We start from the raw sequence: 13,498 nt of genomic DNA on the forward strand, positions 1-13,498 counted from the left end.
GTGCTGTGTGCTGCAGTGCTCTGCATTGTTGCCATGGCAGAAATCTCCCCATAGTAATAACCTCTTTCAGAGAAGGTTAAAAAGAGACAGTGCACATGCTCAGAAATGCTGCACTTGTTCTGCTAGCAGTTTGCAGCGGCCATTTCAAAGAGACCATCACAAAGACGAGAGAGAGATCAGGTACTGATATTTTCTTCCTTTGTTACAGGGGGTGACTTTTCTCTTTCACAGAAGCCCATGCACAGACCTGTCTCCCACTTGCACAGCAGGGAAAAACTGTCCTTGAAGCCTGTCAGGATTCTTCCTCACAGATAGCAAATCCCCATGGAATAACTAAGAGGCAGTAGTTAGGGGAGCAGCTGTTCTGCAGTGGGACTCACATCCGAAGCTGAGCTGAATATGGGGTGGGTGATGTGAAAGGTACCCTGAACAAGTTCAGCAAGGTATCTGCTTTGTTTGTTGAACCTTTGTAGGCTCTCAGTCAACTATGAGAATAACCTCTGACCCTACTGACAGGAGGCTTCTGCATTAGGGACCTTCAAAGGAGGCTGATGTTATCCTAATTTACTGTGACTTTGAGACACTCTGTTGCATCCTGTTGCAAAGCCTGGTGTCTTTTATTGTACTTGCTTTGATTGCAGATCACCATTCGTGAAATAGAAAACCCAAGATGCTTATTATAATTGTAATCCCTTTGTTTTAAGTATTGTAGGAATAAAGAAAAGGATCCTATCCAATCACTTGTAAATAGCGTGAGGGATAGGAAACCCAGTTCTGAGGTCATAGGAATAACATTACTAGATCTTTATTTTAGTGTGGGCCCAAATATGTCTGTGACTCTACGTGTGCCTGTGTGTCTCTGACTTCTGAATCATCCCCTACACTTATGTTTTGGTCGAGGTGCACAGGAAAGGGATGTGTATAATGCTGCTCCTTTACTGGATGGATTGCTGGTTTGCACGTGGTGCAAGTGTTCATGCAGAATTTGCAACTTCAGATTAGCTGTGTCTGAAACAGTGGATTGCATATATACTGCCCCTCCAAACGTGAAATACAAGCTGTTTGGGGGAGTGCTGTACTCTTGCATTCAGTACGTGCATATTTGATGTTCTTCTGCAACATCTTTTGCTTAGTATGCACCATTAAAACCAAGAAAGAGACAGAACGTTGTCCTGCTTTCCAGAGTTTAGGTGAAGAGATTTTTCAGGTGGATTTTATTGTGTTGCTGCAGCTTAACCTTATTTGATTCTTTCTTTCTTCCATTTGAACATAGAGGAACGGAAGGTAAACTTGGCTGAACTAAGGACTATCCTAGCAGTGTGCCAGGATCCTTGAGGCTTGGATTGAAGTCTCTAACAGGCAGTTGCAGCTTGAGCCAGTCCAAGTTTCCTGTGTTCCCTTTTGATCCGATCAGTTTACCTGTTGGATCAAGAACATACCTCATTTGAAACCTGTGCTCTTAGAAAGAATTCTGCCTCTGTGTGAAGGGGAGTTGTTGCTGGACCAGGCTTCAGGGCATGGTATGGCCTGGCTGTGATGTTCAGCAGCAAATGGATGGCTGTAAATTAAGTTCTGAAGGCCAGATTAGGAGGGGAAACAGAAGGTGAAAAAGTTTTCATGCATTTACCATTAGAAGTTTTTATCTATGAATTTGTGGAGATTTAATGAAAGTCTTTTCCTCCAGCTACTTTAGTAAAGGAATAAGGTTTTATCATCAGTGTGATGTGTAGTTAATGATAATGGTTACTTGGGAAAATATGGTGCACCAGCAAAGCAAACCAGAGGGTAAAACCCTCATTTCCAGGTTCAGGGGTGTTTCCTCTTGCTCTATAATGCAGCTTTGGTCTCGAAGTCTAACAGCGAGCCAGCTGTCCAGATTCATGCACTAGTTTGGGACTGTGTAGATAGATAAAAAAAGAATTGGAGTCACAGAGCAGGCAAAACTGCTGGTATCCTGCCTTGTAAATGAAACCAAAAACTGTTTTCTGATGTTTTCCTTCATGTCTAGGGATATTCTCTCCCCGTTGGGTTTATTTTCACTGCTGGAAAAGTACAGAAAACTTTGGCCCATGCTGTATATCTTGGGATATTAATTTTCTGTCAAAGGAAGAGTGCCAATGCTTTAACCATCAAGAATATAAAGTTCTCTGTCACAAACCCCTTGTACTTGTAATGTTCTCCTCACTAACTTGTTTTTATCTCTTTATAAACTGAGAAGCAGCCATTCCCAAGATGCTGGCACCCTCCCTTCTGAGAAGAGTGGTCCTTACAATTCCTTTAGTCTTTGTGGTTGCACTGCTGCTTGTGGAGCCTGTTAGATGTGATCAAGAAGCGGGAACAGCCATACCAGCTGAAAGTACGTACCACCCTCCAGTCCTCTCATACAGCATGTGCTGTAGTTTTAATTTTGCAGAACTTCACATCACTGAAGCTTGTCCAAATAATTCAGACTATTTTGGACATGTCTTGCTTATGTTGTTTTAAAACCACAATTTGATGTCATACCAGGGCTGTTTTATTCATGCATCCAATGCTCTCCAGTCTCTTACCCTTTTATCTTGCCTGTTGCTGTCTTCCTTGTACTTGAAATCGGCCACCTTTTCCTTTGTACAACCCTTTCATTGTGTTAGCCCTTTCTATGGCAGAAGTCTCCCTGTTTGATTTGCAGAGACACTTATTGAGACTTGCATTTTTCCACTGACACTGACTCTTCATGACATCTTTCATTCTTCCTAATATTTGCTGTATTGAAGTCAGTAGTTTTCATTAAAATCATTCACAAAGAGGATGCCAAAAAAAGCACATGTGTCAACACCTAATCTTGCAGCCTTCAGCCACCTAATTCTTTGCTCATCTGTGTTGAGTTTATTTTTATGTCATAAGTGTAATGACAGGTCCTTGCATCAAGTTGTTGATGTGGAAAATACTGTCCTCTCCTTTTGTCTGGTGCAAATATAATAGCAGCAAAGTTGGGTCATGGTACAACAGTGAGAGAGATCTTTAATGCTGCTCAGTATTGGTTTTGTACGTATCTGTGTTTTTTCTAAGCCAGTTAAAGAATTTGGCAGGCTCCTTTTCTCCAGCAGGCAGGATTCCTGTCTGCTGCTTAGCACACAGTTCATGAGCTGGAAGCTCATGCTCCAGCTTATCAGAGGCATGTAGTAATCAGTCCAATATCCAGTATTTGCAGTATAGGCTGACAGATCCTGCAGGATTTTCTATCACTTTAGGTTTCATCCTTTACCAGACCTCAGAGAGCAAACTAAACCTGCTCTTGGAATTTCTCACTTGTGCAATATTTCCTAGGAAGTTGTCAGAGAGGCACAGGCACTGAGAAGCAAATAAGAGCATATGTAGAGCCTGATGATTCAAAGACATTTCATCGTGTCTATATTTGTTCTGTCTCAGTGCTGCTATCTGTTAAGGCACAACTTTGTGTTACATGATGATCAAGGCAGAGCAAGCCTTGTGACCTTCAGTCTGGATATCTAGATATGGGAATATTATCTTAAACACTGCAATTAGTCCAGAATGCAGCAGTTCTGCTTATCAGCAATGCCCAGCAATGACAGGGTGTTGTGTTTATCTGCTGCTTGCTTCACTGGCTTTGGACAGAGCTGTATCGTGTTCAGTTAGAGGCAAAGTGATCTGTCTTTGTGATATTGTAGTCAATTTTCTTCCATTAGCTTTATATTTAGAGCTCAAGTTTGTGAGATCAGGACATAAGATTTCCCAGAGAGCAGGCTCATGCTTTCAGAGGTGATTTCTGAACAATCTGAAGATGAGGTTCAAAATGCGCTCAGGGTTGGAGGAGCCAAACGAAAGACTCAGTTATGGGTTTAGTGTTTCCACTATGAACTGCGACAAGAGAACGATCAGGGGAGCAGCAATAAAGGAAGAAGAAAATCTTTAGTGCAAATTTATTGAAGTAATTGTTTTGTCATTGAGAGACTGGGTGACCACCATGATGCACCATTTACCATATCCTGGATTGTTTAAGAACACATACACTAGTGCACACCCTAAGGACTCTTTCCTGTAGCTCTTCTTCATACTCAAAAGCTCTGTTTATTCCTTCTACTTAATACTTGATGCCATATATTTATGATTCTCTACTAAATACTCTACTAAATGTTCTCCTAGGTCGTCCCTGTGTTGACTGCCATGCATTTGAATTCATGCAGAGGGCTCTGCAGGATTTAAAGAAGACGGCATATAACCTAGACACACGGGTATGGAAACATTCCATTTCATTGTTCTTACTATGGAAGAAAATGCTGTGGATAAAAGTAAACCAGGATTTTGCATGGGATACTTAGTTAACTGTACTGTGCTATCTTCTGAGGTGAGGCTGGGTGATCACATTTCACCTCTCTATATGATAATCTGTGGGATTCTTCTGCCTTGGGGTATCAGAGACACTGAGGAGCTTAAGGAGTGAATTGGCAGTCCTCAGCCCTCTGTCCTCCTGCAGAGCTGCAACTGTTCACATTGCTAGCTGTTCTCATTCCAAACGCTGAGCACACATCTTTGTTTTTATGTTAGAGGGAGTAAGGTGAGAGAATCATTTATATTTATTACCCAAAAGGAGAGAGCCAGCTCAAACAAAAAGACTACAAAAATAAAATACTGCCCTGCACATGCTTTTACCCCCGAGGAGAGGCTAAGGGAGGAAACATCATCTTTTGTAAAGTAGATACTTCTTACATTGCTCTGACTCCATAATGATGAAAAATGCCACAGAATAGAACAGTGTAGGGAATTAAACTTGTTTGGCTTGCAGTCAGTGAGGAGAATTTGCCAAGGCTGGTGTCTTCTTTCTGTGAGATAATTAAAATCTGTCTCTTGCTACTGCAACCTGCATTCTGTGACTAGCTGTGTCTCAGGAGGGTGGCTTTCCCCCCACCTCCTGTGTACCCTTTAGCTGAAGTGCTTTATCTACACTCTTGCACAGGTTTTCCAACAGAAGGCACTCAAACCTTTTTGCTGTCCTATAGTCAAGGTTGTTCACAGTTCAAAGCCTGCACTTTGAACTAGCACCTTTGAAGAATGCTTTGAGGTAACTCCAAACAGGGTCCATGATGTTTAGGTGAAAATGCAGGTGTAGGAATGAAGATGCCTGGAATTGGGCCATACTATAGAAAACAAACAAACGTTCCAGAACAACCAGATTGGTATGTAGGACATTTACACTTAAACAAAATCTGTTCAATAATTACAGGTCAAATGTATTTTGGGCTTCTTCATGAAGAAATCTTGCTAATGAATACATCTGCTCAGCAGTGCGCAGAGCCCAAACAAGATGTTCAGCTTGCGCTCTAGTGGTTCCAGTGCACCTTTGCCATCTTTTACAAAGCTTTCAACTTTTCACCAGAATTCCTAAATCTTGATTCAAGAATATCTCAACTCCTAAAATCTCCTCTGGCTGTGTGGCCATGGCAGTGCCACCTTTGAGACACTTACAGCTTGCAGACCAAGAGAGAAGCTTGATAAAATATAGCTCTCCAAAGCAGGAGTAGCAGTAAAGTCTTAGAGAGAGCAACTGGGGTTTAATACTTTTTAAAAAATGAAAATAAAAGACAGGCAAGGAGAGGAAATGAGGATACAACAAAGGTTTGGTTGAGAGGAATGTCCTGTTATTGACTTCCACAGTTGTAGACCTGACAGCAAGCCTGAAAATGTGGCTCCATGGTATATTCTCACCAAAACAAACCTATTACTTTCTTTCACTTTGAAATCTAAATAATTGAATCCATATTGAGATCTTTCAGTGCCTCTGCACTAGGACAGGCCTATTCCAGTCATTAAAGGAGGAATTCTGCCTAACTCTTCAAAAGATGTGGAAATATTTAATAGTTGAGGGTTGGGTTTTTTTTGAGTTACCTTTTACAGTGTTTCAGTTCTTAGTTTTATTATTCAGTTGTGGCCCAATTTGATGCAAACTGAGAGGTTTAACACAATTGCTTTCAGCCACATATATATTTTACATGGACTATTTTAATCTCTTTTACTGCTTAGTGAAGCAAATGTTTCTGTCCCTGAAAATACAATTCCCTTTGTAAATATTCCCACCGGAGACACTCATTTCCTTGAAAAACCCTTTTGTTTCCAGGCAAGACTTTTAGTTGATGACTAAGCAAATCTTAACTGTGTTGGAGGGGGAGTGATGCTCAAAAGCACAGAGAGAAAATTCCCATTTAATTCTTCCTGCAGATCTCACCCTGCAGGTCTTTACAGGGGAAGCCGTATAGTTTTATTGCACACCTCAAGAGTTTTCACACTTAATTTGCCCTGTGTTTATCTGCATTGTGTCTTGCAAAGCATACTGACTGTAGCCTAGGTCACATAGCCATTTATGGGGGACATAGGCTATATCATAGAATCATAGAATGGTTAGGGTTGGAAAGGACCTTAAGACCATCCAGTTCCACCCCCCCTGCAGTGGGCAGGGACACCTCACACTAAACCATGGCACCCAAGGCTCTGTCCAACCTGGCATTGAACACTGCCAGGGATGGAGCATTCACAACTTCCCTGGGCAACCCATTCCAGTGCCTCACCACCCTCACAGTAAAGAACTTCTTCCTTATATCCAATCTAAACTTCCCCTGTTTAAGTTTGAACCCATCACCCCTTGTCCTATTGCTACAGTCCCTCTCCCCCATCCTTGTAGGTGCCCTTCAGATACTGGAGCGCTGCTATGAGGTCTCCACACAGCTTCTCTTCTCCTGGCTGAACAGCCCCAACCTTCTCAGTCTGTCTTTGTATGGGAAATGCTCCAGCCCCTGATCATCCTTGTATCAACATTATCATCCTCATATCTCCTTCCTTTCACGAGATTAGACATATCTGTAACCTACACAGATATGAGGATCACTTACTGATGGACACTGTGGCTGCATTTTACTCATGCAGTGGGTGAAGTATCCCAGACCACCTCTGAGAGGCTGGCTTCTACCCATGCACATACCACCTCAGTTTGCCCCCCTCCATACTGTTTTCCACCGTTTGGTTGCTGCTGGTCCCTGGAGCAGGCTGCAGGCTGCATTAGCTGTTTTAACAGCAGTAACCAATTCTGAACGATCTCTTCTGGGAATATCTGTGGTGAACCACTCAGGCAAAGCACAGTACATGGCAGGTGCAGCTCTGATCATGAACTGGGGGGAGGGTTCTTCTACTGCTGGGAGGAAGCTGCTATCATCAAAGCCATTCATCCAGCTTACAGCCAGCTCCCTACTGCATGAAAAGCTGCTCAAGGCAGAGGCCAGCAGGGAGCAATAAAACAAATCCAGTCCATGAGCTACACAGGTGGCTCTAAGTCTGCACACTAGACACTTCCTTCAAAATTCCAACCCATTTGTCAGACGGATTTACCAGCAGACATGGATTACAACTTTAAGGAGCTCAGGAACTGCATTTTAGCTGGAATTTAGAAGGCTTTTTGTAGGTTCAGAATCTGGACCCTGCCCTGGTTTAGTTTTTGTGGGTTTTTTACATGTGCTTTAACCCACCAAGGGGGTAACAAATCTCTGTGCAAATGGGTTTGGGATCACACTCTCAAAACAGTCAGAAAAGCTGTATTTAGTGCTATTCATTTTGTTCTTTATTCCTTTCTATACTGTCAGTGGTTATTTGGAATGTTCACAGCACATTAAGTTAGATGTGCCCATGAAAGTGAAAACAAAGGCTTGGAAATGTTATTAAAGGTACAGAAGATGGTAAGCAGCCTTGGGGCTTAGCTCCAAAGCTGTTGGCACACTGTCAACCTGCCTTATTCAAACCATTGCAAACAATGTCAGGGAGATGGTTAGAAGGTGGTGATTGAGTGTCTTTTATGTGTCTAACCAAGTCTGATCAGATGTTTCCAGTTTTGCAGGGCAGCTGATACAATCAAAAACGATATCTGATTTAATATAAACCCACAGGGCTATGTCTAGTGATTTATCATATGGGAAACAAACCTGTCCAACAGATTTTCAGGTTGTGCTGTACTAAGAAGGCTGGTGGTAAGCAGCCCAGCTCTGCTCTAAGTGCCTTTATCTGATGTGGGTCAGTGGATAACTCAGCTTTTAAAACAGAGCCTTTAATCACACAGCAATTCCATCTCATATGAGAATCACAAAACAGGCAGATTAAGGATGTAGCTGGTTGCACCAGTGGGGGTTAATTTGGTGAGTGGGCTTCCCATAGCTTGTGTGTCCCATGACAATAAAGGGAAAGTCCTCTCTTGGATCAGACTGATTCTCAGCTACAGCTTCAACTCATAATAGACAAACCGAGATGAAGGTATGATGTTGATGTCAAACAGCTCTGTGTGCTCCATCACGCATCTCCTGAAGCCACAAGTGCTGACAGTTGCTTTTTGATGTTGTTTTTGTTCCCCTCTCTTACAGACAGAAACTCTGCTTCTTCAGGTAGAAAAGAGAAACCTATGTGACTGTGTAACTGCAAACTTGCTGAACTGAATCCTGGAGGCCAGCTAAGGAGCATCACCTCTTCAGCGGTGTTTGAAATGCAGCTGTGTAAAAGACAGCCTTATGGAATTCATGTTGCAAGCATGTATGCCCCAATGTACAGAGGAAACTGGAGAGCTGTGTTTTATGTATTTGTCTATTCTGGGCTTGTTTTTGTTTGTTTTTTTTTTTGTAAAGAGTACTCTTTTCACAGCCACTGGGTTACCAGTAAAGGCTCAGCTCAGTGAATCTGTTACTTGGTATTGAAGTGCGGGAGAAATTTACCTGCTTTGACTTTTAAATGAGACTTGGCCAAGTGTAACCCACAAGATAATTATGGCCAGCACTGCTCTAGTGGTGCTTGCAGCTGGCTTTTGTCTCTAATATGAACATGTATCTATCTGTGGCAACTTACCCAGTTATATTGAGACAGGACGTTGTGGTCTCTGTAGGCTTTGCCTGTGTATTAAAGATGATGGAAGTCCTTTCTGTTTACTGTCTGCACTGAGTACATATCAGGCATGTTGTAGTTCTGTCAGCTGTAATGAGGTATGTGCCATGAGGAGTTATATGTGTGCTGTACTTGGAGCAAAACAGTTTATATCTTAGTGCTGAGTTTCCTGGTATCCTGCATAAGAGTATTGTCTTCTTTAATTAAAACCTTTAGTTTCTTCTACTCCTTCCCTTAACACTCCATTTTTAACCCACTGTATCTCTAAATAGCAGGTTGAATAGATAGAATAGGAGAATAAGGATATGAGTAGGCAGCTTTGCCAGTTCCAGCTCTACCAAATGCTACCACCAGCAACTGCTCAACATCATGGTGCAGGAAAGCTCTGTGCAAGAAGTTTATGAGTTTCTTCCTGCAAGGATCTCCTGTGCCCTGTGTTCTTCACTAGGCCTGTCTACACAGCATTGGGAGCACTGACACAGCTCATATCTCGCTGCTTGGCAGAATAAGGTAACTGCAAGCCTCCCCTGCAGCTCTACTCCCAGAGAAGGGGAAGGGGCAGCAGTCCTTACACATGGCTGAGTATTTTCTGGACTTCGTGAAGCAAAGCCCCCTTTGGAGGGCTTCAGCTGATCCTGGCTCTAGCAGATCAGAGCTTCTTGGGTTGTGCTGCACTTGGGCTGTCCTCTTGTTCTAGCTTGGCTGTATTCCTCTGCTTTGCTCTGGACCTGCCTTGGCTCTCCCTCTGTGCAACCTCCATTCCCTCTTCCAGTCTGGCATTGCCCTCTCTAGGCCCAGGGGTTTCTCAGTGAAGTGCTGGCCCCCAGTCCTGACGACTCTGTATGTAGCCACTGCAAGTGAGAGCAGTGGGGCTGATACTCCTCAGGTCAGCAGTCCCTTTAGGTCCAACTGGCAGCACTTCAGGAGCAATGAGTGGCACTCCAATTTACCATGGAGTGAGTGAACATGGTGCTGAGCAACACTGGTATCTCATTCCTTGGTCCAGGGAAGACATTGTGAGGAAGGGCCTCTTTTTACTTGGGAAGCCAACATTCCCATTGCACAACTTTGAGGAAGTACCAGAATTGGTTCCTTCAGTCATTTTGCTACACCTCTACCTTCTGGTTCACGTCAACAGAACTGGGGTAGTGAAGCATAGGACATGATAGCTGTTGCCCCAAGAGAAAGCAGTCAGGAGGGGAATTGATGGGGAAAGAGGAATAACATTCCAAGGAAGAGAATGACTTCCTCAGAATGTGAAAGTATTGAAGTCTTTCAGCCTGCAGAAGATCCATTAGAATCATGAATTTCCTAGTGGAAATTTCTGTATGCTCCTTTAAAGCCCACCTTACCTATTTTCCTTCAGTTGAATGACTGTTCTGCCTTACCTCTTGCTCAAACCCACCAAAGTAGCAGCAGAGTTTTGCTCAACCTCTTGGCTTTTTGCTCAAGCCTAGTTTGCTGTCCTGAGGTACTGCATAACTGTCCTAGTTACCCATGTGCTGACCATTGGATGTGCAGATTTTCTCTCCTGTGCTATAAAGAAACCTTGCACTGAGGCACTCATGAGTAGAAAACACTTGTGCATGTGAAAAAAAAATGTCTGAAAGTGATTGTTTGTCATGATACTGAGCTGGGAAATGCCTTCCAAACTCATGGTCCTACGTCTCTGATGGCTCTGGCACTGTTTTGCCTCTTACAGTATTTTCTCTGCCCTCTGAAAGCCTGACATTTGTAACATGAAAAATTGAAAGGGTTAGTGCTAACAGGCTTTCTCTTCCCATCATACTTGAAACTAGCACCGTGTCTCCTAAAAGAAATGTATTTTTTCCCCCATTCAAAGGTCCCTGTTAAATCCAAACTGTTGTTTCATATGTATTTAATAGGGCCACTGGGGGGATGTTTTTAAACTGAAAGAGGGGAGATTTAGATTAGATATTAGGTAGAATTTCTTCCCTGTGAGGGTGGTGAGGTGCTGGCACAGGGTGCCCAGAAAAGCTGTGGCTGCCCCATCCCTGGCAGTGTTCACAGCCAGGTTGGATGAGGCTTGGAGCAACCTGGTCTAGTGGAAGGTGTCCCTGCCCGTGGCAGGGGTGGGAACTGGATGAGCTTCAAGGTCCCTTCCAACCCAAATCATTCTATGGTTCTATCAGAACATACATGCATCCTTCTTGCTGTCCACCTTATCATGATTTATTCCCTGTACTACATCACATGATTGTCTCTTGCTTTGTGACTACACTGAAAGCTGTCTGAGGCAAAGCCATTATCGTGCCAATAGCACTGGAAGGTGGCCATCACACCTGCAGGTGCTGTGAAATCATTAAATAAAGATCACAGTGTAAAATATGCTGGCCTGTTCCTCCAGTTTCAAGCATGCTATTTGGTTTTATGCATAGGTTTGCAGTTTAATATCCATGTAGGTACCCCTTAACCTTCTAGCTGCAGCTTGCTGTTCCAGCTGTGACTTTTTTCCAATAGGGAGAGGCAGAGATGGTATTTTCAAGGCCTCTAAGCTCCTGAAGAAGTGGCTTAAAACATAAGAAAAAACAGTTCCAGACATGTGTGCTGTGAGAAAGAAAAGGCAAATATCCACATGTATTCTATTTCTTACATTGGTCTGCCTACACTTCTCTTTCCTGATAGTCAAGGCTGTCATATTTGATTTCTGCTCTGAACCATGGACTTGCCTAACACCTACTAATACAGCAGCTTCTCTTCATTAACCTGAGCACCTGTTGCTGTATAAATCCAAGTAGAGTGATACTGCACTTTTCTGGTCATGTAAGCAACAAAACTATAGCTTGTTCTCTTTGTTGATAGACTCTGAAAATGGAACAGGACTGGCAGCTCTCTTGGTATTCTTTATATAGCTTCACTCTTCTTTTAGAGACCAAATCAACTGGAAAGGCTGCTGACTGGTGATGCAAGTTGGACTGTTCCACAGGGTAAGCAGGAAACAGGTCTCAAGGGAGGCCAGTGTTCAGGTTCTTGTGTTGAGGTGGGGGGGTCTGAATAATCTGTATGTGTACATTAACAGGAGAACTTAACACTTATGTTCATGCTCAGGCCAACAGCATGGCAGCCTCAGCCCCGAGCTACACATAATTATTACATGTTTTCTAAGCATTGATGCTATATTCTTTTTTTTTTTAAATACTAGTACTTTATTTTTTACACTATTCCTTTATTTTATTCCCAAACTCCATTAAACATTTGGCTATGCAAACACCAGTAGATGTCACTGACAGAGAAATGAAGGAATCCCATCACTGAGGTATTTTTGCTCTGTGAAGTGTCAATTATTGCTTTACAGCAGTTAGGGTCTTGTGTTAATTCTTAGAGAAAGTATGGCCAAAACACAGCTTCTGTGTAGCTTTAAATTCAATGAATTTTTATTGCATGACATTTTGATGTGCACATTTATCTAAGGGGCTTTTCTACAACAGAGCAAGTGTAGGAGCTTTTCTGTGTAACAGAACTGTGGCTAGTCCAAAGTAATGGAAAGGTATGCTAACATAAATTACATCTGGACTAACCTTTTATCAAACCAATGTTCATTTGGGCAAACAATACTGATAAGAGCTGTCATTTTGTGTGGCTTTGCACTGAGCCTGGTGAAACTTAGCATTTTCCTTTGCACGAATCCCAACAGACCTCAAAGTTCCCAGTGATCCCAGGTTTAGTGAGGTTATAGCTACTCAGCTCTTGACCATAACCTAAAACGATGACCGTGGTTTCACTCTGAAACCTTTTCACCTTTTCAGTTTGATATAAGGGCTGGTGAGAGACACAAACCTTGGAACCAAAGGAAAGGTCACCAGCATTTGTGAGTGCTCATAGTCAAGGCTTTCATTGGAGGCCGTCCATAGTGCTCTAAGTTGACTTTCAAAGCTCTGTGCATTGGGGGTTATTTCTCTTCCCCAGTTAAAGAGAACTTCATCCATGCAGTAAATTTGATACACAGGGTTTCTTGCCTGAGCAGCTCTTACATTCATCCTGGACTATATACACTGTAATGAAGTATCTGGCTTGTGAAGAGTATCTGGTTTCAGCCAACAGCACTGAATATAACTGATGCACAATTCAGTCTTGCATCCAAATGGGAACTGAACAATGTTTAAATGCCTTTGAGAGCTGGTATATTACACATTTAAAGTATGGTTTGTTTTATATATGATGTAAAATCAAACTATTTTATCTGTGGAATGCTAAACCACATCCTAGAAGTCAAAAGCTTTTCTAACATAAAATGAGATCTGCCCACCTCCCCTTTCTGTATGCACATACACAGAGGAAAACTGCCTCTGCCTTTTGTTCCTCTGGTTTGGATAGCCACAGAACAACATGCCCAAGTCCCATCACTTAACAAGACAAAAAACAGGCTCTTCCTGGCATCAGAGCACATTGGATTCAGAAGGGATTTTTACACTCAGTTCTCTAGACAGTAAAAAATGACATGCTCGTATGTTCCTAGACAGGGATAAGACTGGCAGTAGCAAGACAAATAGCTCAGCTTCATTGTCAGTGGCATTCAGACTAAGAGTACACAAACAGTACACAACCCTTGCCTATGCTGTAAATTTACCCCATG

At 42.6% G+C, this 13,498-nt stretch overlaps 1 protein-coding gene and 1 long non-coding RNA gene across 3 annotated transcripts in view; both read left to right on the forward strand.

The window, feature by feature from the left end:
- LOC134174076 (uncharacterized) overlaps nt 1-12,948 on the forward strand; it is a 78,065-nt gene extending 65,117 nt beyond the window's left edge. The window contains exon 2 of the long non-coding RNA XR_009968487.1: nt 11,021-12,948. This is a non-coding gene — a long non-coding RNA (uncharacterized LOC134174076). The remainder of the gene's footprint in view (nt 1-11,020) is intronic.
- LOC134174073 (NELL2-interacting cell ontogeny regulator 1-like) lies at nt 8-9,129 on the forward strand. Of its 2 annotated transcripts, none has more exons than XM_062638652.1 (4): nt 8-180; nt 2,222-2,356; nt 4,144-4,232; nt 8,394-9,129. In XM_062638652.1, exons 1-4 carry the CDS (start codon nt 96-98, stop codon nt 8,463-8,465), a joined length of 381 nt encoding a protein of 126 aa, XP_062494636.1. In that variant the 5' UTR covers nt 8-95; the 3' UTR covers nt 8,466-9,129. The 2 variants fall into 2 exon arrangements, with proteins under 2 accessions (XP_062494636.1, XP_062494635.1); XM_062638651.1 differs by having other exon boundaries at nt 23-180; nt 2,219-2,356.
- Nucleotides 12,949-13,498: the final 550 nt, after the last annotated feature.

Source organism: Pezoporus occidentalis, unplaced genomic scaffold (genome assembly GCF_034315485.1).
Source record: "Pezoporus occidentalis ecotype Australia unplaced genomic scaffold, CSIRO_AGI_Poc_V1 ctg58, whole genome shotgun sequence".
NCBI lineage: Eukaryota > Metazoa > Chordata > Aves > Psittaciformes > Psittacidae > Pezoporus > Pezoporus occidentalis.